The sequence below is a fragment of the Lepidochelys kempii genome, chromosome 3 (assembly GCF_965140265.1).
Source record: "Lepidochelys kempii isolate rLepKem1 chromosome 3, rLepKem1.hap2, whole genome shotgun sequence".
In the NCBI taxonomy this organism is placed as follows: domain Eukaryota; kingdom Metazoa; phylum Chordata; order Testudines; family Cheloniidae; genus Lepidochelys; species Lepidochelys kempii.
In genome coordinates this window covers 90,526,334-90,548,537 of record NC_133258.1, presented here as the reverse complement: position 1 = coordinate 90,548,537, position 22,204 = coordinate 90,526,334, and the positions used below count along the sequence as shown (strand labels likewise).

The following is a 22,204-nucleotide window of genomic DNA, read 5'->3' as shown; positions in this document are numbered from 1 at the left end:
GGCATGTTATTCCCTTAAAGGAATAGCAGACTTCATTTATTTGTACTGTCCAGGAATAAGCTGCGTAGTACAGGACATACATTTTTGGGGGGAAGATCTGGGACTGCGGGTGTGTTGGGGTCACCCTGAAGCATAACCAAAGCTGACAAGAGCCACGGTGTTGCTGGCAGGCTACAGTTACACACAGACACTCAGAGTGTGATTTGCATGCTGGAAGACTGTTTATAAGTAGCCCAGGAGCTACTACAGCAAGGCATTGTAAAGCACCCAATGTTGCAGGGCTTGGGTAACAGCCCCCCCACTAGTCTGGACTGTGCCCCAGTATGTCACAGCCACCTCATTGCCTGGAAAGCCTGGACTGAAGGGAACAAGTGCAGTTCTTAGCACTCAGGACCGGACATGAGAACTATTTGGAGTCATGAAACTCTCTCATGACCTTGATGCTGTCCAGACTCAGAGGAATTTATTAAAATAAACCCTCCTGAGAATGAAAAGGAGTACTTGTGGCACCTTAGAGACAAGTACTCCTTTTCTTTTTGCGAATACAGACTAACACGGCTGTTACTCTGAAACCTCCTGAGAATGGCACTCAGGAAGTACTCCGGGCAGACAGAAGTAGCCGACTGGCTTTTTGAATTTTCCACAACGATTCCCTAAAAGGAACCTGTTTCTATGGACTGTTGAAAAAGAGGCGCCGACTTCCCGAGCTGCCAGGGGGTTCTCGTCCCCCGTTCCATCCCAGACCCTGCCCCCACTCCACTCCTTTCTCCAGTCCTCCCTGCCCCACCTCTTCCCACCCCCACTCTGCCTCACCCCACCTCTTCCCACCCCACCACTGCCCTGTTCCACCCCCTCTGCACCTCTTCCTGCCCCTGCTCCTCCGCCTCCTGAACAGCTGATTGCAGCGGGCAGGAGGCACAGGGAGGGAGTGGGAGGAGCTGATCCGCGGGGCCCGCTGGTGGGAGGGTTGTGGGGGGAAGAGGGGGAGCTGATCTGTGGGGCTGAGCACCCCGTACTTTTTTCCCCTGGGTGCTCCAGTCCCAAAGCACCCACGGGGTTGGCGCTTATGCTGTTGAACTTTTGTCACCAACCACCCAAGGTTTAGAGAACATGGTTACCAGGAGTGACTCACTCTCCAGATCCTCTTCCCAGAGATTCACGACAGATTGTATATTACATCTGTACCTGGGAACACTTGTTCTACTGGCAAATAGGAGAGAGCTATCTCCTGGCCTATATTGCCTATAGTGGGGATAATGCGGGGCTCTGTGAGGTCCCTAGTGCACACAGGCCTTCTTTTTTTCTCCTCACTGAGCCACATGTTGGTAACAACGTGGGCAAAGGAGTGCCAGAGAATACTGTCAAGTGAATATCTGTCAGTCTTTTGGGACTCTGGATAAATTGAGCGCCTAATAAGGCAACATGGGGGAGCTGGTATAGTCTGCTCCCCTGGTGCAGGTGCATTTTCTGGTGCAAAATATGTGAACTTCATGGGCCCTTCCACTTATGTGAACTACTTTGAAAATTTATTTGCAGGAGCATTTTCTGGCCAGGCCCCCCAGAAGCTTCCCTTCCCAGGCTTAACTTTTTGGGCCCACATTCTAATTATACTTAGGGCTTTCTTGGACATGACCTCTTTTTGGTCCTCTGATATCTGTCTGGGTGGATTTTTAAAATATGAACAAATGTCCATTAATTTTCCTCACTCATCCTTTCCCCCCGACTCCAACATTGATTCTTGTAGAACTTCAATTCCCAGTGTTCCCTAATAGCAGCGTGCGTGTTTATTGGATTTGCCACCTTACTTCTGAGCTGCTGGTGCTGGTGGCGCTGCCTTCAGAGCTGGGTGGCTGGAGAGAGGCAGCTGCTGGCTGGGTGCCCAGCTCTGAAGGCAGCACCACCGCTGCCAGCAGCAGCACAGAAGTAAGGGTGGAATGGCATGGTATTGCCATGGAAACTGTAATTCCCTCCCCCTCCCTCTGGCAGTGTCCTCTATTTGGGAACTTGAAATATGGTAGCCCTAAATATACCCAACTGGCACCCTTCTTTGAAAAAGTGGTATGGGCACAAATACCACTTGTTCCTGGTTACTGCTATTGTAATGGTTCAATTTGGTGGCACAATGTTTGAAAGTTGAGCTCAAGAGGTCTTCTTAATTTCTATGATAGTATAATTGTCCCAATCATAAGCAATTCAGGAAGAGAAAAAAAACCCTCTCAGTTCTCAATCATTTGAGGCTCTGAAGTGTACACTATTAAGAAATGTATAATCTCTACTTTTAAAAGGACAATATTAATACATAATAGAAATAATTCTTACTTAAGGAATTAATTTAGCATGTTCCTTACATGGAAATAGTGTATTCAAAAATACAAATTTTCTGTTTTCCTTCTCATACTGAATGAATTTTCAATTCAAAATTTACCATCAATATCTAGCTTAAAAGTCTGCAATAAAGACGCTCAGTTTAGTTTCCACAGCTAGACAATTCTACCCTAACAAATGTGAAGGCCACTAAGCAAAATTGCAAAAAGCAGTGCAGATATCTAGAACCTGCTAATTTAGATATGTTTTCTTCACAAGTAGTCGATACAGTTTGACGCTGGTTTGTTCTTCCTATGGAGTGATGACTGCAGAGAAGTAGTATTGTAACTTAGTGCACTACATAACAACATTGATTTTTCATCTTATTGATCTGGAAGAGACAACATGCAGGTAATTATTTCTGTTGTTTTGCAATTCCACACCTTTCAAGTGGTACCAGTCATTCCTCTCCTTGTTCCCAATTTTTGATTGAAAACAACTGTTTTGGGGCTTCTCAAACTGCTGTTTTCTTGTGTATCCATGATTCTAACAATCCCACTAAACAATGCTCAGTCCACCACAGGCTAATCCCTGAAGAACTAGTGTGCACCGTTCAGAGATGCTCAGAACAAAACCAACAGTAATATATCTTGCAGAGCCTGTCAGAGAAGCTTCACTGACTACCTTTCAATGGTGAAATTCACAGGACACAAGCAGTCCCTCGAACACACAACTTGTGATCACAAAGTGGAAACAGAAACAGAGAGACACAGGGAAACACAAGGCACACTGAAAATCCAGAGAGAAATGACTCTAATGAATGTGACAGAAGAGACTGAAAATGAATAATTATTTCTATTTCACTGTTCAAAATATTAAGAAATATGGAAAAGACACTTTCTCAGACTCCTGACAAAATGAAATCTATTAAAAAGTATGGAAGAAAAACTGAGCATTTTGAGAGAACTGAGAGACAGCAGATAGAGTCTTACTGAGCCAGAGCCATTAATGTAAGCCTTTCTGTGTTCGCTATAATTTTAAAAACAGCACCGTTTACTTCTTAGAGTTCTATGCCTATTTCCACCTTGAGGATTACCCCTGACTTCCCTTGCAGAATATGACACAGTTATCCTGATAAATTGGTGGTGATCCATTGTTTTTTAATCTAGAGAATATTGACTCTCAAATAATTCCATCACCCAAAAAGACAACACCTCTCTCTATAGACTTGCACACAGACACAATCCCCATAAAACAAGAACTGAAAGATACATAGATATTAAAAATACAACATATGTTATCTAGGTCAGTCTACCTGGCATGTATTTCTGTGGTCAAAACAAAATGATTCTTCTGTAGGGTCTACAGGAGCCATTTTCTCCTCTACAATTATGCACTATTTCTATTGATGTTAATGGTAACAGTGGTGTACCCAATGGAAAAGTTATGGATAAGCACTCTAACTTTTGGAGGTTCAACTATGCCTAACTGTTAGCATCATGATGCTGTAATATGGAAAGCACTTCATAAGTGAGATCCCTATTTTGAAAGAAAAAGAATCTTTCATTGGCAAAAACACTATAGTACATTTCATGGTTATCTGCGTATCTTTGAGAATGCTGAAGGCAATATTGTTCTGAGAGCCTGACTTGAATTCTTATCTTGAAACAATCATACATTATTTTTCTTTGGTGTGTCATTTTCCTTTAAAGAATCATGTATGTGCTATTTTCTTTTTCTGTGTCAGTTTTGTCTTACTTCACTGTCATACTGTAGAGAAATCTCCTCCTGATAAGTACAGATCACTGTTTTCTAGAAATAAAAATAAAAACCCAAACCCATAGCTATACAAAATCCACACTAAATCAACCATGACTAGATTCCATTTTTTTTATTTGTATTCAAAAATTTCAAATACAAGGGGAAAAAAGTAGGCATTTCTCAGAGTGCTGATGATCTCAGCCCATCACATGCTACCTGTTAATATCCATGCACAAGTATTGCCAGTCACATAAAGGAAGCACACAGTAACCACTGACATTTTAGCAAGTCTGATGCTGCAGCTGTAATGTAGGGCAGGAAGTTTTCTAATGCCACTTTTGTTTCGTTACTTTCAGTCAGACACATAGCTGGCCCCACTGAAGATAATGGCAAAACTCCCATAGGTTTCAGTGAGGTGAGGATTTCACCCAGACTGAACAATTATGACTTTAGGCTAGGTAAAGTGTACCACTCTCAAAAACTGCAAGTAAGTCCTTGGTATTCTATAACTGTCAACAGCAATGTAGTTACATTAGTAATGGTAAAAACCATTACTCCTCATAGTATAGTTTTTTTCCCCTTCCCACTAAATATTTATTAAAATACAACAAATTGATGCAAGGAGAAAAGGTGTAACTCACATCCCAGTAGGAAAGGGAGGCTATTGTGATTGCAAGCCACCTTTGTGCCCTTCAGCTCACCGACTGCTCCAGGGATCGGAGAGGCCCTTGGCATAACTTAAACTGGCTCCCAGGACTCTTAGGGCAGCCTGGGGAGGCAGCTCTAACTTAAAGCTGCAGCACTGTCTGGAATTTCAGTAGGGCTGCATGCTACAGCCATCCTTGATGTGCTCCTCCCACCCCGCACTCCACCCCCAACATACCCTTTACCAGGACTTGTGAAGGGCTCCTCAGAGTACAGCTTTATGGCTGTCTCCTACTGAGCCTCCTTGCTTGGTGAATCCTCCCCTAGCCAAAACTGTGGGCCCTTTATGTCACTCCTGTCTTTTTACCTGGTGTAAAGGGGTGGGGAGGATCTCACCCAAAAGGTCTTTGGTGCAAGAACCTGTTTCGTAGTATGTGCTTACACAGTGCTTAGCACAATAGACTATTATGTTTAATGGGTTTCTAGGTGCTACAGTAACAGAAATTAATAATAAATACTACCAACACTTATTTACTGAAGTTACCTATGCATCAAGGGAAGGCATCCTAGAGCCAGATCCTCAGCTGTGGTAAACCACTGTAGATCCATTGAAATAAACAGAGTTACACAAATTTACACCAGCTAAGGGTCTGGCCTCTATATTAAAGGAGGAAATATTTAGAACATCCCATTCATTATATTTGCTCAGATTTTCTCTCTAGCTAGCCTTAAAGAATGACAGCACCGCACATTCTGCCATCTCAAACCATGGAGAATGAGCAGTCTAACCCATACTGTGACACTCAAGCAAAAAAGAACCAAACACCAATGAAAAACAAATAAAGAAAAGAAACACACATGTTACAACATTATCCTACACACACTAAATAGACACCAGCAGAGGCTAAGTAAGTCAGTAGAGCTATGCCAATTTACATCTAAAGAGGGTCTGGCTCTGATTTTAAAATCTTCTTTAAAAACAGATAATCAGTTTATTAGATGAAGAATCACCAACACATGCACCAGTTTTATTTTGTAAAAATTCTATTACCTCACCAAGATCATTAGGTTGAATAATATTTCCTATTTAACTTTAAAATGGTACTGCTGTAGCTTGATTTCAACCTCTATTTGCTGTATTTCTGGAATAGTGCCAAAAATGCATCTCTGACAAGTGACGGTCACCTGCATTAGGTGTGGAAAAGCTAAGGACCCAGTTGTTTCCCCTAGATTTCCACACATTCTCCCTCTCCTGAATTGCCATTGGGTGCTGAGGCCCCCACCTGGGTTCTTCCCTTCCCCAGGGAGGACTCTCCACTGGTCTGTGGATCTCTGCAGTGGGAGAGATAGGCTGGGGAGAGAGGTGGATTTGCATTGTACTTCTGCTGGCCCTGTCATGCTAAGGCTGGAAAGATAATACACAGCTAGAGGTTGTATTACTTTTCTTTGGTCTCTTCTCTGCTGCTGGGAACCTACCTCCCCCACAGTAGAGATCTTGGGGGTAGTTGCTAGAAGCAGAAGCCTTGAAAATTATGGCGCCACACTACCAGAGACCCAGGGCTGGCACAGAGCATCCACACTGAAGGTCCTAGCCTCCCCTTCTCACCCATTCCCCCCATCAATATATACTAGGATCTGCATGGATCCCAAGGGATCTGTGAAGTTTGTGAAAACAGCCCATGTGCTGTTTGACAGGGCAATGCCATGCACCCAACAGAACAATTTGGGAGAAATCTCCGAGAGAAAACCCTTTTTCCTCCTCAGCTCCCTACCACAGGTCTTCCTACAGACTATCACTTCAGAATTATGAGGTAAAATCAGTTGTCTTGAATGACCCTATTGGATAAAACCACAGTGCCTTTTTGTTTATGAGTCTGATCCAACTCCCATTGAAGTCAATGGAAGGTCTCCACTTGACAGCAGCGATCAGGCCCTACAAGAAAGGCTAGATGTGAGCAAAGAGCTAGGCCCAAGGAATTCCCTAGTTCTAATTGTGGCTCAGACATTGACTCCCTCTGCGCTTTTGGGGAAGCCTCAGCTTCTCTGTTTCAGTCGTCTAATTGGCAAAATTGGGATAATAGTTATTGTATTTCACTCACAGGTATTTTGTAAGTATGAGCACTTAAATGTTTATAAACATTTTAAAGATGAAAAGCTTAATTATTGTATAGCACTGGCACCCAGAAATGTGACAGGACCATAAAGGGATCACGCTTTAATGGCTCACAGAAGAGCCAAAATAGAACAGAAGAAAAATGAATGTCTCTATAAAAAGACTGAAAAACTCTTAACACACTGATTTACAGAATATTGGTAAGTTTCTGTCCTGAAGATGCATTTATTGTACAACTGTTGTCACAAGATTACGTTGATAATAATGCAGTTAAAGGAGGAGGAAATTGCCATTTGTGTCATTGCTCGGCAGAAAATGTGTCATTACAATGAATGGGAAATTGTGAAATAAACCTAAGCCCTTATCAGCTGCCAGAGCTTTCTCTTCCATTGGTTCATACGATCTTTTATGATGCTTTTTCTAGGAGAAAGAGGGTAAAGTACTTTGGTTTGCATCAAGCAAAGTTACTACCAGTAGCACCACAAGTACTCTTTATACCACTAGCATCTTGTCAGCAGAAGACAATGAAATTAGAAGAAGAAAAGAGGCAAGGAGGCTGTTTCCCATGTAAGATAAACACATTTCACTTCCAAGCCTGCACAAAAAAATATGATCTGCATAGGGGCTCTACTGCGGGTCTTGTGTACTGCCTGCAATTGGGTTCTACAAAACTGGATGCTGCTGAGTCTTTGATTTAATGAAAACATAGGGAGGCAATTCAATTCACTGCAGGGACCACTTTGTTCTTTCATTATGATTCTTTTTTAATGAGAAAGACGATTGCAAAGATAAACTCTATTCCTCTGAATTTTTACACTAATTATATACAAAGCACCATTCTGGCAGAGCGGGACTTATCTCCTTCAGGCAATATAGTTATCATCTTGTAACCACACTTCAAATCTCCTGTATGAACACTAAAGCTACGTGCAGGGAATGTGCATTGCCCTATGCTTGCTAGCAGCTTGAATTGATGAATATTTAAAGATTTCCATAAATTGCAGGCAAAGACTGATGCTGGATAAAATGGGAGGCAACAGTGGCCTGGCATTTAGATTACAGCAATAGAATCAGAGGTGCATTATTTTAGCGAAACCATTAACTATTCTCAATAGGGTGGGAAAAGATGGTCCTTGCTGTAAAAACAACAGCACTTGAAATGTTTATGTAGCCGAAGAAAAAGAGATGGAGCCATGCACTAACGCTATAAAGGACAGTTATCCCTTAATTGCAAAGGAGACATACTGTTTGGAGTTGTACTATATTTGTGATTAAGCCTCCACCTCTAAAAAACGAACAGTTTATTGTAGGATAGAGTAGGGCAGTCTTGCAAAGCTAGTGAACCACTTTATCCTCAAATGAAATCTCAGAGAGTCACAAAATCATCTCAGCACAATTTTCTATTCTGTTCATGTCCTTATACTATACCTGTCAGTGGGGTACCCAAGTGTTTTCCACACATGCCTTAAGAAACATGAGTAGCATCTGGCTTGTAGCATTTTCAAAAGTGTAGCCTCTTTGACCTGCAAAATCTACCTCCCTGAGACCATGCCATAAATATAAAGGGAAGGGTAAACACCTTTAAAACCCCTCCTGGCCAGAGGAAAAACCCTTTCACCTGTAAAGGGTTAAGAAGCTAGGATAACCTCGCTGGCACCTGACCAAAAGGACCAATGAGGAGACCAGATACTTTCAAAGCTGGAGTGGGGGGAGAAACAAAGGTTCTCTCTGAGAAAGCTTATGCTTATGCTCAAATAAATTGGTTAGTCTCTAAGGTGCCACAAGTACTCCTTTTCTTTTTGCAAATACAGACTAACACGGCTGTTACTCTGAAACCTGTCAAATAATATGATGCAACAGGATGGAAATGCTATGGTGTGCCACCATCTCTAGGATCAAAGGGAAAAAAACACTTTTTTTTTTAAAAGATGGGATGCAGGACATGGATTTAGACAGCAAGTGTGTGTAAGCTAAGACTCAGGGGGACAACATCTTCAAATCAAAGTGATAAAAAGAAGGTAGGTAAAGCAGCTCAAAATCATCAACACCTATGCCTAATGTCTAGGGCCAGTATTCCTCTCTGTAAGTGCATATTTATAATCTACTAAATCTGCTAGCAGAGCAAAAGGCACCTGATGAAAACTGACTAGAGCCCTGAGATGTTTGGTCCCTCATGTGGATGAAAAGGATGCAGAGGCCTATGTAGTCCTAGTTTGTGTATCTTGGTGGAATAAAGGCAGTCGACAAATGACAAGCCCTCAGGGTAAAAGAAAACTCCCAACTGAGAGGAGGCAAAAATAAAAGATACTCAAAAAACCAATCAGTCAAAATAAAACAGGAGAAAGGTCAGGGTTAATGTGTTTACCCGCTCCTCTCACATATGGTGTGGAATAAATCTTGTTCCATTGAAATCACATCATTTTCTGTTCTGTGGGCGAAGAAAATTAATAAAAGATATCTTTCCATTTATGGGAAGGGAAATTTTCTACGGTAATTAGAAAAGTATCTCAAAGGAATAGAATCTGCAAGTCCTTTACAAATTATACATACAGGAATCATTTCATCCACCACTGAACTGCAGCCACTGCTTGAGTGGAACAGAAATTTTTTTATACAACACACAGCAACATTATTCAACAACTTAAGGCGGGAAATGAAAAAAAGGTACCTTATTCAATTGAAAATACAGGGAAAATTTAAGCAGCCACAATGTAATTATCCAAATTGGATTGGATAGGAAACTGGATCTATTATTACTTTTGTTTAGATTGCAAAAGTGCTTACAGCATTCCAAACAGACAAAGACAGTTCTTGTACCCAAAAGAGTATAAACTAAATGACAACTCTTACTCCTGGCAAAAAGATCCATGGAACTTTAAACTATAAATTGTCAGGAATCAGAATTGCAGTTTTATTTCTCATCCACTAACTGAATTTTATCTGAATAAGATCAGGGATCTTCAACTTATAGCCAAAGAGACTCATAGAATCACAGAATATTAGAGTTGGAAGAGACCTCAGGAGGTCATCTAGTCCAATCCCCTGCTCAAAGCAGGACCAACACCAACTAAATCATCCCAGCCAAGGCTTTGTCAAGCCGGGCCTTAAATACCTCTAAGGGCGGAGATTCCACCACATCCCGAGGTAAACCATTCCAGTGCTTCACCACCCTCCTAGTGAAATCGTGTTTCCTAATATCCAACCTAGACCTCCCCCACTGCAACTTGAGACCATTGCTTCTTGTTCTGTCATCTGCCACCACTGAGAACAGCTTAGCTCCATCCTCTTTGGAACCTCCCTTCAGGTAGTTGAAGGCTGCTATCAAATCTCCTCACTCTTTTCGTCTGCAGACTAAATAACCCCAGTTCCCTCCGCCTCTCCTTGTAAGTCATGTGCCCCAGCCCCCTAATAATTTTCATTGCCTTCCACTGGACTCTCTCCAATTTGTCCACATCCTTTCTCTAGTGGGGGGATCAAAACTGGACGCAATACTCCAGGTGTGGCCTCACCAGTGCCTAACAGAGGGGAATAATCACTTCCCTCGATCTGCTGGCAATGCGCCTGCTAATACAGCTCAATATGCCAGAGGCCTTCTTGGCAACGAGAGCACACTGCTGACTCATATCCAGCTTCTCCTCCACTATAATCCCCAGGTCCTTTTCCACAGAACTGCTGCTTAGCCAGTCAGTCCCCAATCTGTAGCGGTGCATGGGATTCTTCCTTCCTAAGTGCAGGACTCTGCACTTGTCCTTGTTGAACCTCATCAGATTTCTTTTGGCCCAATCCTCCCATTTGTCTGGGTCACTCTGGACTCTATCCCTACCCTCCAGCATATCTATCTCTCCCCACATCTTAGTGTCATCTGTGAACTTGCTGAGGGTGCAATTCATCCCATCATCCAGATCATTGATAAAGATGTTGAACAAAACCGGCCGCAGACTGCCAACTGGCATACTGAATAAATGTATCCCATACAATTTGGCATTCATGGTTGAAAGACTAGTGAAGTTACTGGAAGTGCACTATCCACTGATAGCTACAAAGTAACACACAGTAGGGGCAACATGAAATATTGTTATGAGAATTCCAAATGCTAAAATGCCATTTTGGTGCTGATCCCAAGTGGTAATGCATGCATTGGCTGTTTATTTTTCAAAATACAGGGTTAGGCTGTGATTTTAAGCACCTAGTCTTGCGTTGGGGTAGTTGGAAGGGACTCTCTGCAGTGGGAGCTCCAGAAAGAATCCCGGGCCTCGAGGGCAGTGCTTGCTTCTGTGGGAGCTCTGCTAACCTTTAGGATGTCTGTTGGCCTGTGTGAGGTCTGGGTCATGGCCCCAAGCTCACCCTGCCCCCACAGGGAGGTCAATACTGCTGCTCTCACAAGTAGAGTTGTTTGGAGGACCAAAACTCCATTTTGTAATAACTGTTGAGGTTTTTGCAAAAAGAAAAGGAGTACTTGTGGCACCTTAGAGACTAACCAATTTATTTGAGCATAAGCTTTCGTGAGCTATAGCTCACTTCATCGGATGTGGAAAATACAGAAGATGTTTTTATACACACAAACCATGAAGAAATGGGTGTTTATCACTACAAAAGGTTTTCTCTCCCCCCACCCTACTCTCCTGCTGGTAATAGCTTATCTAAAGTGATCACTCTCCTTACAATGTGTATGATAATCAAGGTGGGCCATTTCCAGCACAAATCCAGGTTCCCCCCGCCCCCCAACAAACCCACTCTCCTGTTTTGTAATTTGTTTGCATTCTGCACTGGAATCAAATCAAAACCTTTTGAATATTTTGTGCAAAACCAACGTGCATTGAAACATTTGTTTCCAAACTGAAAACCAGACTTCTTCAACTTGGATCTCTCACTCTTTCCCATCAGAAGTGACTAGAAAGTCCTGGATATGCCTCCACAAAATGTTTTGGCTTTGACAAAAACAGCCTATTTAGACAAAACCACATTCTATTGATAATGTTCCTGCATGTCCCAGCCACATTATTATGTGTGACCCAAACACAGAGGTGCCAACTGTGGGGAAAGCTCCTTGGATGTCTAGTAGGGTAGCCTATGCAATCCAAGCTATAGGATCTGGCCCTTAAGAAATTAAAAGATAAATGCAGTTTTACTACTAGAATAAAATTGACCAATAGAAGACATAGTTGTTTTGACTGCTCACCAAAGGGCAGATGTACAGTACAGTGAAATAGAGCAACTCCTGTAAAGGTTGTCTTTTCATTCAAACACACTGTAGAAGAACCCATATGAGTAGCAGGTAAATTAGGAATACACATATTAAGACACTGAGGTTATAGGTCAAATCCAAGAAGGAAATCGATATAAAATAAACCTTCCAATAACATGTGGCATGACTTCAGCTGCTAACAGTCTCACAGGAGGCTAAAACTCATCTTCCATGGCACAGGTCAAATCTGGTTATATGCAAAATCTAAGACATTACAGTGCCTCTAGGAAGAATTATATTTCCATTGATGTTTGGCATGACCTCATCACTTAGCGCTGTTAAGAAGGAGGATTCATCCAGCTTTATGTACATTCAGACAACCCCTCTGAATCAGCAAGTTATTGCCCTGATTTTTCCTATGCATGCTAGGCAGGACATACTGAGCAAGTTGTCTTATTTAAATCATCACAGAGTAAGGCGCTACTCAGTATGAGTAAAGGCAGAATCTGGGCCCCTGAGATTGATTTTTTTCCCTTCTGTTCAAAATAGATACCTACTATTCTCTCATCCCTTAATTATTTTACAGTGTTAGTATATGTGTTATATTCACTTTTAACATACTTGGTGGCTTTTAGAAAGGATTCATTTTTGCCTACAAGCTGCTGATGCCTCCACCACAATGTTGACTGCTGACAATTAACACCTCTTGGGCCACTATGCACAGTTTCCCATTTATTGCTTTTTCAGGTGCTAAAGCTGATCTCCCCAGGTTTCTTTTTCATCGCTCCACTTCACTAACAGAAGGATGATTACGTCTCTCTCTTGTCCTCATTGTGTAGTCACCTCGAACACAAATGAGTATCCACAAGTGTCATGACAGGATCCCTCTAAGCAGATTCCTTTGCAGATTAGGGGGCAGAGCTGTGATAAGATGAGGTACAATCCTTTTCCTTGACACAGAGGACAAAAAATAGGTTTTGGCACAACAGTGAACAAAATAAAAATGGGCATGACAGCAAGTTATCCAGGAAGGAAGTGCTACATGCTGTAGATTTCATTAATATTTATCACAGTTTTGGAAAAATCAGTTAGATTATACATAATGATATTCAGTCATTTTATGATATTGCATTAACAACATTTATTGTTATAACATTGATTTAGCTACATGCACACAAAGAAATTGAAAGGAAAAATTTAGAACTTAATACTTCAATACTGGTACTTCAGTAAGGGTATGCTAATGTTAGCTGTAGTGTGTGTGCATTCTAAATAACTAATAAGCTTAAAGTTGGTCTCTTGTGGAAAATGGAAACTGACTTGTATGATTTTGTGAAAAAAAGATTCCTAAGCTAACAAAAAATCCCCCAAACAAAATAATTGAGATAGTCAAGAATTTTCCCATCAGAATGTCATTCTGATGGAAAATACAGCCTCTTCAGAATTGAAATTTTGCATAGGAAACTCTTGATTTTACTGAAAATATTTGATTTTCCTGATAGAAAAATCAAAATGAAATATTTCATTTTGGGACACTGATCCAAATCAGAATATTTCATTTTGTCAAACTGATCCAAATTATTTTGTTTCAAAGCATTGCAACAAAAAAATAAACTGCCTTTCCATATCACGGTGTTGCCTTATAGGAGTTGTAGCCACGCGTCTATTCACATAGTCAAAATTAAACAGATGCTTAAAGTGCTTTGCTGGACTGGGGCCTGAGTATTCAGCATTTTGTAGGATTAGGCCCTATCAAGGTTCCTTCCCCAATCTGAACTCTAGGGTACAGATGTGGGGACCTGCATGAAAGACCCCCTAAGCTTATTTCTACCAGTTTAGGTTAAAAACTTCCCCAAGGTACAAATTTTGCCCTGTCCTTGAACCCTATGCTGCCACCACCAAGCATTTTAAACAAAGAACAGGGAAAGAGCCCACTTGGAGATGTCTTCCCCCAAAATATCCCCCCAAGCCCTACACCCCCTTTCCTGGGGAAGGCTTGATAAGAATCCTCAAGAATTTGTACAGGTGAACACAGACCCAAACCCTTGGATCTTAAGAACAATGAAAAATCAATCAGGTTCTTAAAAGAAGAATTTTAATTAAAGAAAAGGTAAAAGACTGTAAAATCAGGATGGTAAATACCTTACAGGGTAATCAGATTCCCTGTAAATACCTTACAGGTAATCTGGAGTACTGTGTCCAGTTTTGGGCCCCACACTATAAGAAGGATGTGGAAAAATTGGAAAGAGTCCAGCGGAGGGCAACAAAAATGATTAGGGGACTGGAACACATGACTTATGAGGAGAGGCTGAGGGAACTGGGATTGTTTCGTCTGCGGAAGAAAAGAATGAGGGAGGATTTGATAGCTGCTTTCAACTACCTGAAAGGGGGTTCCAAAGAGGATGGCTCTAGACTGTTCTCAGTGATAGCTGATGACAGAACAAGGAGTAATGGTCTCAAGTTGCAGTGGGGGAGGTTTAGCTTGGATATTAGGAAAATCTTTTTCACTAGGAGGGTGGTGAAACACTGGAATGCGTTACTTAGGGAGGTGGTGGAATCTCCTTCCTTAGATATTTTTAAGGTCAGGCTTGACAAGGCCCTGGCTGGGATGATTTAGCTGGGGATTGGTCCTGCTTTGAGCAGAGGGTTGGACTAGATGACCTCCTGAGGTCCCTTCCAACCCTGATATTCTATGACTCAAAACATAGAGAATCCCTCTAGGCAAAACCTTAAGTTATAAAAAGACACAAAAACAGGAATACACATTCCCTCCAGCACAGCTTATTTTACAAGCCATTAAACAAAAGAAAATCTAATGCATTTTTTAGCTAGATTACTTACTAACTTTACAGGAGTTGGAAGGCTTGCATTCCTGATCTGTTCCCAGCAAAAGCATTGCACAGACAGCCCAAACCCTTTGTTGTCCCCCGCTCCAGATTTGAAAGAATCTTGTCACCTCATTGGCCATTTTGGGTCAGGTGCCAGCAGGGTTACCTTAGCTTCTTAACCTTTTACAGGTGAAAGGATTTTGCCTCTGGCCAGGATGGATTTTATAGCACTGTATACGGAAAGGCGGTTACCCTTTCCTTTATATTTATGACAGGCCCATAAGAAGTTTTAAGAATAGATAGGGAATTCCTTGGTTGGGAGGATCTCCAAGCCTCAGCAGCCATACGCAGTTGTGGAAAGAACAGTCTCAGACAGATTATACTTTAAGCAAATTTGAAATACTGCATTTGGTACCCAGATATTAAGGTGTTGGACATCCTATAAAAACCTAAGACTGACAGATAGCTAGATCCTTAAACATGTCCAGAAGGAGAGTGGAGGAGCTCATGCCTTTTCCTTCTACAGGAAATCAGTATTTTTCCTCTTTCTAGATCGATGCAGATATCTAGCATGCTAGAAAGCACAATTCTAACTGTTCATGCTAACTGCTGTTGTGAAAATGTAGGGCCATAGAGCATGAGGCCACATTTATGGTGTTGTTTTACTATGTAGTAGCAGGGACAGATTTTCAGCTGGAATAAGTTGGTGTAGCTCCATTGTCTTCAATATAGCTATGCTGATTTACACAAGGTGAGGATCTAGCCCTGAGTATTTTACACAAAGTTAAAATAAGCAATACAGTGGAGCTATTTATTGTGGCTAAAATAGCCGTGCCACTCTAAGAGGTAAGAGGGAACAGGAAGGCTGATCTGGAAAGATGGGGGTGGGTGGAGGGAAGGAAGTGAACACAGGTGCTAGCAAGACTGGAGATAGAAGTGGGCTATTCAATATGGCAGGGGGGAATTTTCCCCTTTACTGGAAAGATGGTGGACAGTCAGAGAAGGCCAGTCCACAGGGGATTCAGGACAAATCTAGATTTGGAAGAGTTCAGTAAAGAAAGGGGAGTCCCACGCAGGGAAGTTAAGGATGCCCCCAAAGAAGTTACTGGAAGCAAGTGTTGCAGTTCCTCAGTGAAATTCTGTTTAGTTTCTCAAGTGAATGCCTCTATATATGCCTATATATTCCTCCCAATCCATTCAGAAAGCAAAAAAAAAAAAAAAAAAAAAAAAATAGGGATGACGTTATTTTTGACTTTTACAAATGTTTTCATGGTTTGTTTTCTGAAAGAGAAAGATGGGGTCATTTAAGAAATCTTAAATTTTGCATATGAAATAGAAGAAGCTAAGCTAGAAAGAAGTTTTCTGATATGCCCGGCACTTGGAGTTGAATCAGTCTGTACAAAATTAATACAATTACTATGTGGTTTTCATCTGTTAATGATGCCAAACAATTAGAGCTGCTAGAAAAACTGTTCTAGTCTAACACACAAATAAAGAATTGAAATAAATACACAAGCAAAAAACCCAATGTGGGGATTGTTAGGAGCAAAGCCATATTTAGGCCTGACAGAAGCCTGCTGTGGATTTTAAGAGTCTGTTCTGATAATGTTTAACAGCATAAGTATAAGTAGAACTATGTATGTGTAAGAAATTCCAGAGTATGTGAGAAGAAAAGAAACTAACTGAAAAAAGACTGGATTGAACTAACACTATATCTGTACTGGTCAGGAAGGAGAATTAACATGGGAATGAGAAACTAATTCATATGTCTAAAAAAAGATAACAAAAACTTATTTCAGCTTGTGTAACAAAGGGAGGTTGAAGCTGTACTGTCCAGTGCGGAAGGTGACTGTGATGAGTTTGTCCTAATGAGCTTCCCACTTGTAAGTAATTGATCACTACTTGCTGAGTGTTTTGCCTTAATAGATATTTATTAGACCCATCTGCTGAGTAAGTGAATCCCAATCCAACAGGGTTTTGTCACATGGCAGTATTAAATGGGCAATAAATGAAATGGCCATGTGCTGCTGTAGTGCTCTGTAGGAATTTTATGGAATGTGCTTGGATTACTGCTCTCCCTTCTTCTCTGTCCATTCCTTGTCCAGGATTTTTCTGGGCATCCTGCCAATTCCAGACATTCCTTCCTGGTAGCCTCTGCTCCAGGCTATTCAGTGGGTGCCCTCCAACTCTTGCCGTCATTTTTCTCTGGACCAACTTTAAATAGCAGCCTAATTTAAACACCTTCCATGACCACTGTCCCTCTGGGTCATGCTACCTCAACACCTATGCCCTCTCGTCTAGAATAATTGTTCATATGGCACCAAGTCCTACCCACTCCCAACTTACTTCATGAAGGCTCTTCCCACTGCCACCAAACACTGCTAAGTGAAGGAAATGAGGATGCATTCAAATCCCACTACATCAGGACTTGCAAGGTTTGGCTTAACTCCCCAGCTCTGCTACAGATTTCCAGTATTACCTTGGGCAAGTAACTTAATCTTTCTGTGCCTCAGTTGCTCATCAGGCAATATTAGCATCCCCATTTTACATTCTCCCAGCCTTTGTCTATCTTGTTTACTCAGCCTGTTAGCCCTGCAGGGCAGGGACAGTCTCCTACTGGATGATCGTTCCGGTCATGGTGCATTAAGTGTTGGTTTGTGTACCAACAGTCTAATCCACAAAGTTAATCCTTCTTTCTTTCATTTTATACTAGATAACTGTCCATCTGTGGATGGGCCAATTACCAAACTTTCATACCTCAGGCAAAACCATACATTTTTGGCACATTATTTTCAAATTGTGTTAGGATCTTCTGGGGAATTATGTTTTATGTATTGCTCTTCATAGAAAGTTTTAAACAGTTTCAAAACTCAGTGTGTGATAGACACGATAATAGTGTTCTAAATCTAAATGTGGAATGGCATCACAGGATATGTCCCAACATAGGGCAACATTTAAAATAAAAAAGATATTACCTCGCCCACCTTATCTCTGCAGTATTTGGTAACATTTTCAAAAACACTTAAGTGCCTTGAGAGACCAAATCTCATTGAAAGTCCTTACTCACTTAGGAGCTTAAGTCCCGAGTTACTTTTGAAAATGAGACTTTTAGGCTATAACAATTCTGTAAACTGTTTGGTAACAGTTGTGCAAGATCTACACTTGCACTTTCCAGAACAACAGTTTAACCACGGTTTTCCAGAGAGCCTTTGACAATGTTTCCCCAAACCAAACTGAACTGGGAAGGCAAAGAAAGGCTGAGCAGCAACTTCCTGGAGAGAATTCCTAAGGATTGACATTCTCAGAGATGAGCATTCACCCTTTCTGAACATTTTTAATAGATACCAAGTTTTAGAACACTCCAAAACTTTCCAACTTGCAATCTAGACCTAAATGAAGTGTAGGAAACAGGAAGAAAGGAGCAGGAAGAATGTTCACATGGAAATAATCAGGCAGAAAGGATACAGATTTTTCTTTCACACAACACTACTGTATTTGTTATTTATTAAATAGTCCTTTCTAATGAAAGTTTTTTTCCCTTTCATCCAGAAAGTATATAATTTTTAATGTGTTGTGGAAAAAAGGATTAGTTGATATACATAGAATAAGAATGTCATTAGATGCTTTTGGAAATTTTACACTTTAGCCATTCAAGAGCCTATGTTCCATTTTTAGGAGCCCAAAGCTCATTTTAAAAAAGGATTTATGAAAATAGATTTGGGCTCCTAAATCATTTAGGTGTTGCAACGCTAAGCACGGCAGTGCCTAAATACCTTTTAAAAGATCTAGGCTTTAGTCGAATTGAATGAAAGGCAATGGAACTTAGGCTCCTGAGTAAGTTAGATGCTTTTAAAAAACAGGATTTGAGTACTTTGGAAAATGTTGTCCACAGTGACTAGATCAGAGGTCCCCAACCTGTGGGGTGCGCCCCCCTAGAAGTGTGTGAAGGAATGTTCAGTGGGGCATGGCTGGGGCCTGGGCCAGCCCCCATGGGGGGGCAGGGTGGGAGCACCACGCAGCTCCGCTCCTGGCCCTGGCCGCCGGGGCACCAGAGGCTGGCACCAACCCCCCGGGGGGAGGCCCCGCTCCCACCCCCACCTCTGGCCCTACCCTTGGCCCCATTACCCCTGTCTGTGTCCCTCCCTCCCAGAGCTGTGGCCCTGCTCCTGGGCCCGGCTCCAGGGAGCGGGACGGGGGGGTGGGATAAGTAAAAAGTTTGGGGATCCCTGGACTAGATTCTACAAAATCGCTTACAGAAGCTACCTCCCTTCCAAAGAATGGTACTTACCTTGTCTGACAGCTAGTGTAGTGGTGTAGACCAAAAACAGGAGGATGTAATTGAGGAAGCTCTGAAAAACAGGAGTGTTGGCATGGAAATCCTCTGACAAATACTTGCTGGTCAGGCCAATGCCACAGATAAGAAGGGACAAAACCTGGCCAAGAGCCACAGACAGCAAGAGCTCCCTAAAAGAAACAAGAAAAAACACAGACATAAAACACTCAGCCTCTCAGCCATCCAAGAAATTCTTATCCTCCTCCAAGGAGCGTAAATCCAAATGAAAGTGTTAAAACATGGGAAGAAACATGATGGCCTTGATCTGTAATGTACCTGGAGGAGTTGTCTAATAAATATTACCATCTCTTTCCTCAGCATTTACTGAAATACTTACCAAACACACTGGCTTTTGTTCATGTATTATAAAAACCTCTTGATTATGGAAGAATAACTGTGAAATTTCATGCACACAACACAAGGGAAAGATTTGGTGGATATGGGCCCATATAGTCTTAAAACTTCCTCGCCCCTTTCCCCAGGTTTGCTTGTGTGTGTCTCAAAGGAAAGGCCCAGGAGTATAATTTCACATTTGCAATACAATGGAAGTGTATAGCTGTCCCAGTATTTAGTATGTGTCTCTCTGTATACACAACCAAATAGAGAAAAAAACCCATTTTATCATGTTTCTAGATCTACATTTTTATAAAATAAAATGTATGAATGTACTGGCTTCCTTCGTTTGTTCTTTCATCTCATTTCCATTTTGCTTTCATTTCTTTCCTTCTATTGTGTATCTTTTCTTCAATCTTTTTCACCTTCTTGTTTCTCTCCTCCACTCTTTACTTTCCTGTGGATTTTTCCTCTTTGAAAAAATTCTTTTCATCACTTCTTTTTCTCCAAAAAACTTCCTTATCTGAACTGGCCTCTTGTTTCAGTTTATCCTTCCATTCCTCATCCCCACCATTTGACTTTTTCTTCCTCCATATTCCTTCTTTCTTCTGCCTCCCGCGCTCCTGTCCTATACTCCGCCCTCTTCCCTCCCCCCTGCCCTGCCATGTTCTCCCTCAGCATCCTCATCAATTTCTCCTTCCTGCCCGTCCAGTCCCGTTTCTTTGTTATCTCTTTGCACCACAGTTCACTTCAACCCAGATAAAGAACATTCAAGTGTTACTTGCTTGTGCTTCCAGCTTTGTTACATGATATTCTACACATGCAACATGGGCATCATTTTTTGAAAAATGTACCCGTGAGACGAGTTTACTGAGACCATACCCAGACACTATTTTGTCCCTACAGCTGTGCTGATGCCAAGTCTATTCCATGTCTGTGTCCTGCTAGGGGTGGGGGTGGGGTAGAAGCAGGGGGGACAGGCAAGGCAGCACGTCAGTGTGGAACACTGTTCATCTGTGATGAAAATCTTTTTGGTACACCACCATTTCCAAATATTAAAAATCTTTCAATGTTGTTTCCCTCTCCCTGCCATATCTCCCTCAGAGTGACTGAATATTTGGCAGCTGTGAAGAGGTGGGCTACAAAGACCCCTTTCTTAGTAACCTCAGGTGTCAGATTTGTTTCCCCCTTTCTCAAGCAATCCTCCTTCTACTGTGTCTTGGTGCCAGTCATGGTATGAAACAACCAAACAGGCCCAGGGAAGCACAAGCTGTCGTGTAGCACGTTCTCCCCCTTTCCCCTGCCCATCTCCCTCTCCCACACCAAAAAAAAACAAGCAATCTGACAGAGAGAGAACAACCTTCACTGTGCTAGATCCTGCACTCTTCAGGAAGTTTTTGGATTGGTGGAATCTAAGATCATGTGACATTGCCCTCCATATGCTTTATGAAAATATGCTTATGAATGTGAGTATGATGTAACTGGAATATGCTTTATGCAAAAGGTGTCTTGTAAGGTATCATTACAAAGCTTACAATCTACTGAGTGTGTTCATCTTATTTGTTTGTATTTATTATTTCTATGTCTGGAGTTAGGAAAATAAGATATAAATTTGTATCACTGATGTAAACATATTAAGTGGAGGCCATGAAGGGTGTTTCAGAAACAATCAGTTATAAATGGCCTTAGTTACTTGAAAGCCTTCCTGTGTATGTGTGGGCCAGCCCATCGGGAATAGAGACTTGGATCTTACAGTGATATGTGACCATGTCACCTGATAATGAAATCCATCTTAAATCTGGTACTTTTCCATTTAGAAGGAGGGATGGGGACCCAAAGAGACAAAGGATTCCCACCTTGTGCCAAACCTATAAAAGGGGGTGGAGCAGGACAAAGGAGGCTGTCAGTCATGAGAAAACCCCTTCTTTCCACCTAAGATGTGAGTATGATGCTGGAACTAACAAGGACTATACCAGGGGAAAGAATAGGACCCAGATTAGGAAGAATTCTAGTCTGTAAAAGAAGCTTATTGGAACATCTCTGAGAGTGAGCTATTACCTGTAATCAGTTTCTTAATGTATATGGGGAAAGCAGTGGATGTGATCTATCATGACTTTAGCAAAGCTTTTGATATGGTCTCCCACTGTATTCTTGCCAGCAAGTTAAAGAAGCATGAACTGGATGAATGGACTATAAGGTGCACAGAAAGTTGGCTAGATTGTCGGGCTCAACGGGTAGTGATCAACGGCTCGATGTCTAGATGGCAGACGGTATCAAGCGGAGTACCCCAGGGGTCGGTCCTGGGGCTGGTTTTGTTCAACATCATTATCAATGATCTGGATGATGGGATGAATTGCACTCTCAGCAAGTTTGCAGATGACACTAAGATGGGGGGAGAGGTAGATAAACGGGAGGGTAGGGATAGGGTCCAGAGTGACCAAGACAAATTGGAGGATTGGGCCAAAAGAAATCTGATGAGGTTCAACAAGGACAAGTGCAGAGTCCTGCACTTAGGAAGGAAGAATCCCATGCACCGCTACAGATTGGGGACTGACTGGCTAAGCAGCAGTTCTGCAGAAAAGGATGTGGGGATTACAGTGAACGAGAAGCTGGATATGAGTCAGCTAGCGTGTGCCCTCATTGCCAAGAAGGCCACCAGCATATTGGGCTATATTAATAGGAGCATGCCAGCAGATCGAGAG

General features: G+C 41.8%; 1 protein-coding gene across 1 annotated transcript in view; it reads right to left on the bottom strand.

Annotated features, from left to right (window-relative positions):
- SLC35F1 (solute carrier family 35 member F1) overlaps window positions 1–22,204 on the bottom strand; it is a 388,655-nt gene that overhangs the window by 139,152 nt on the left and 227,299 nt on the right. The window contains exon 2 of the mRNA XM_073337159.1: window positions 19,125–19,300. Coding sequence (XP_073193260.1) covers window positions 19,125–19,300 — 176 coding nt within the window. The remainder of the gene's footprint in view (window positions 1–19,124; window positions 19,301–22,204) is intronic.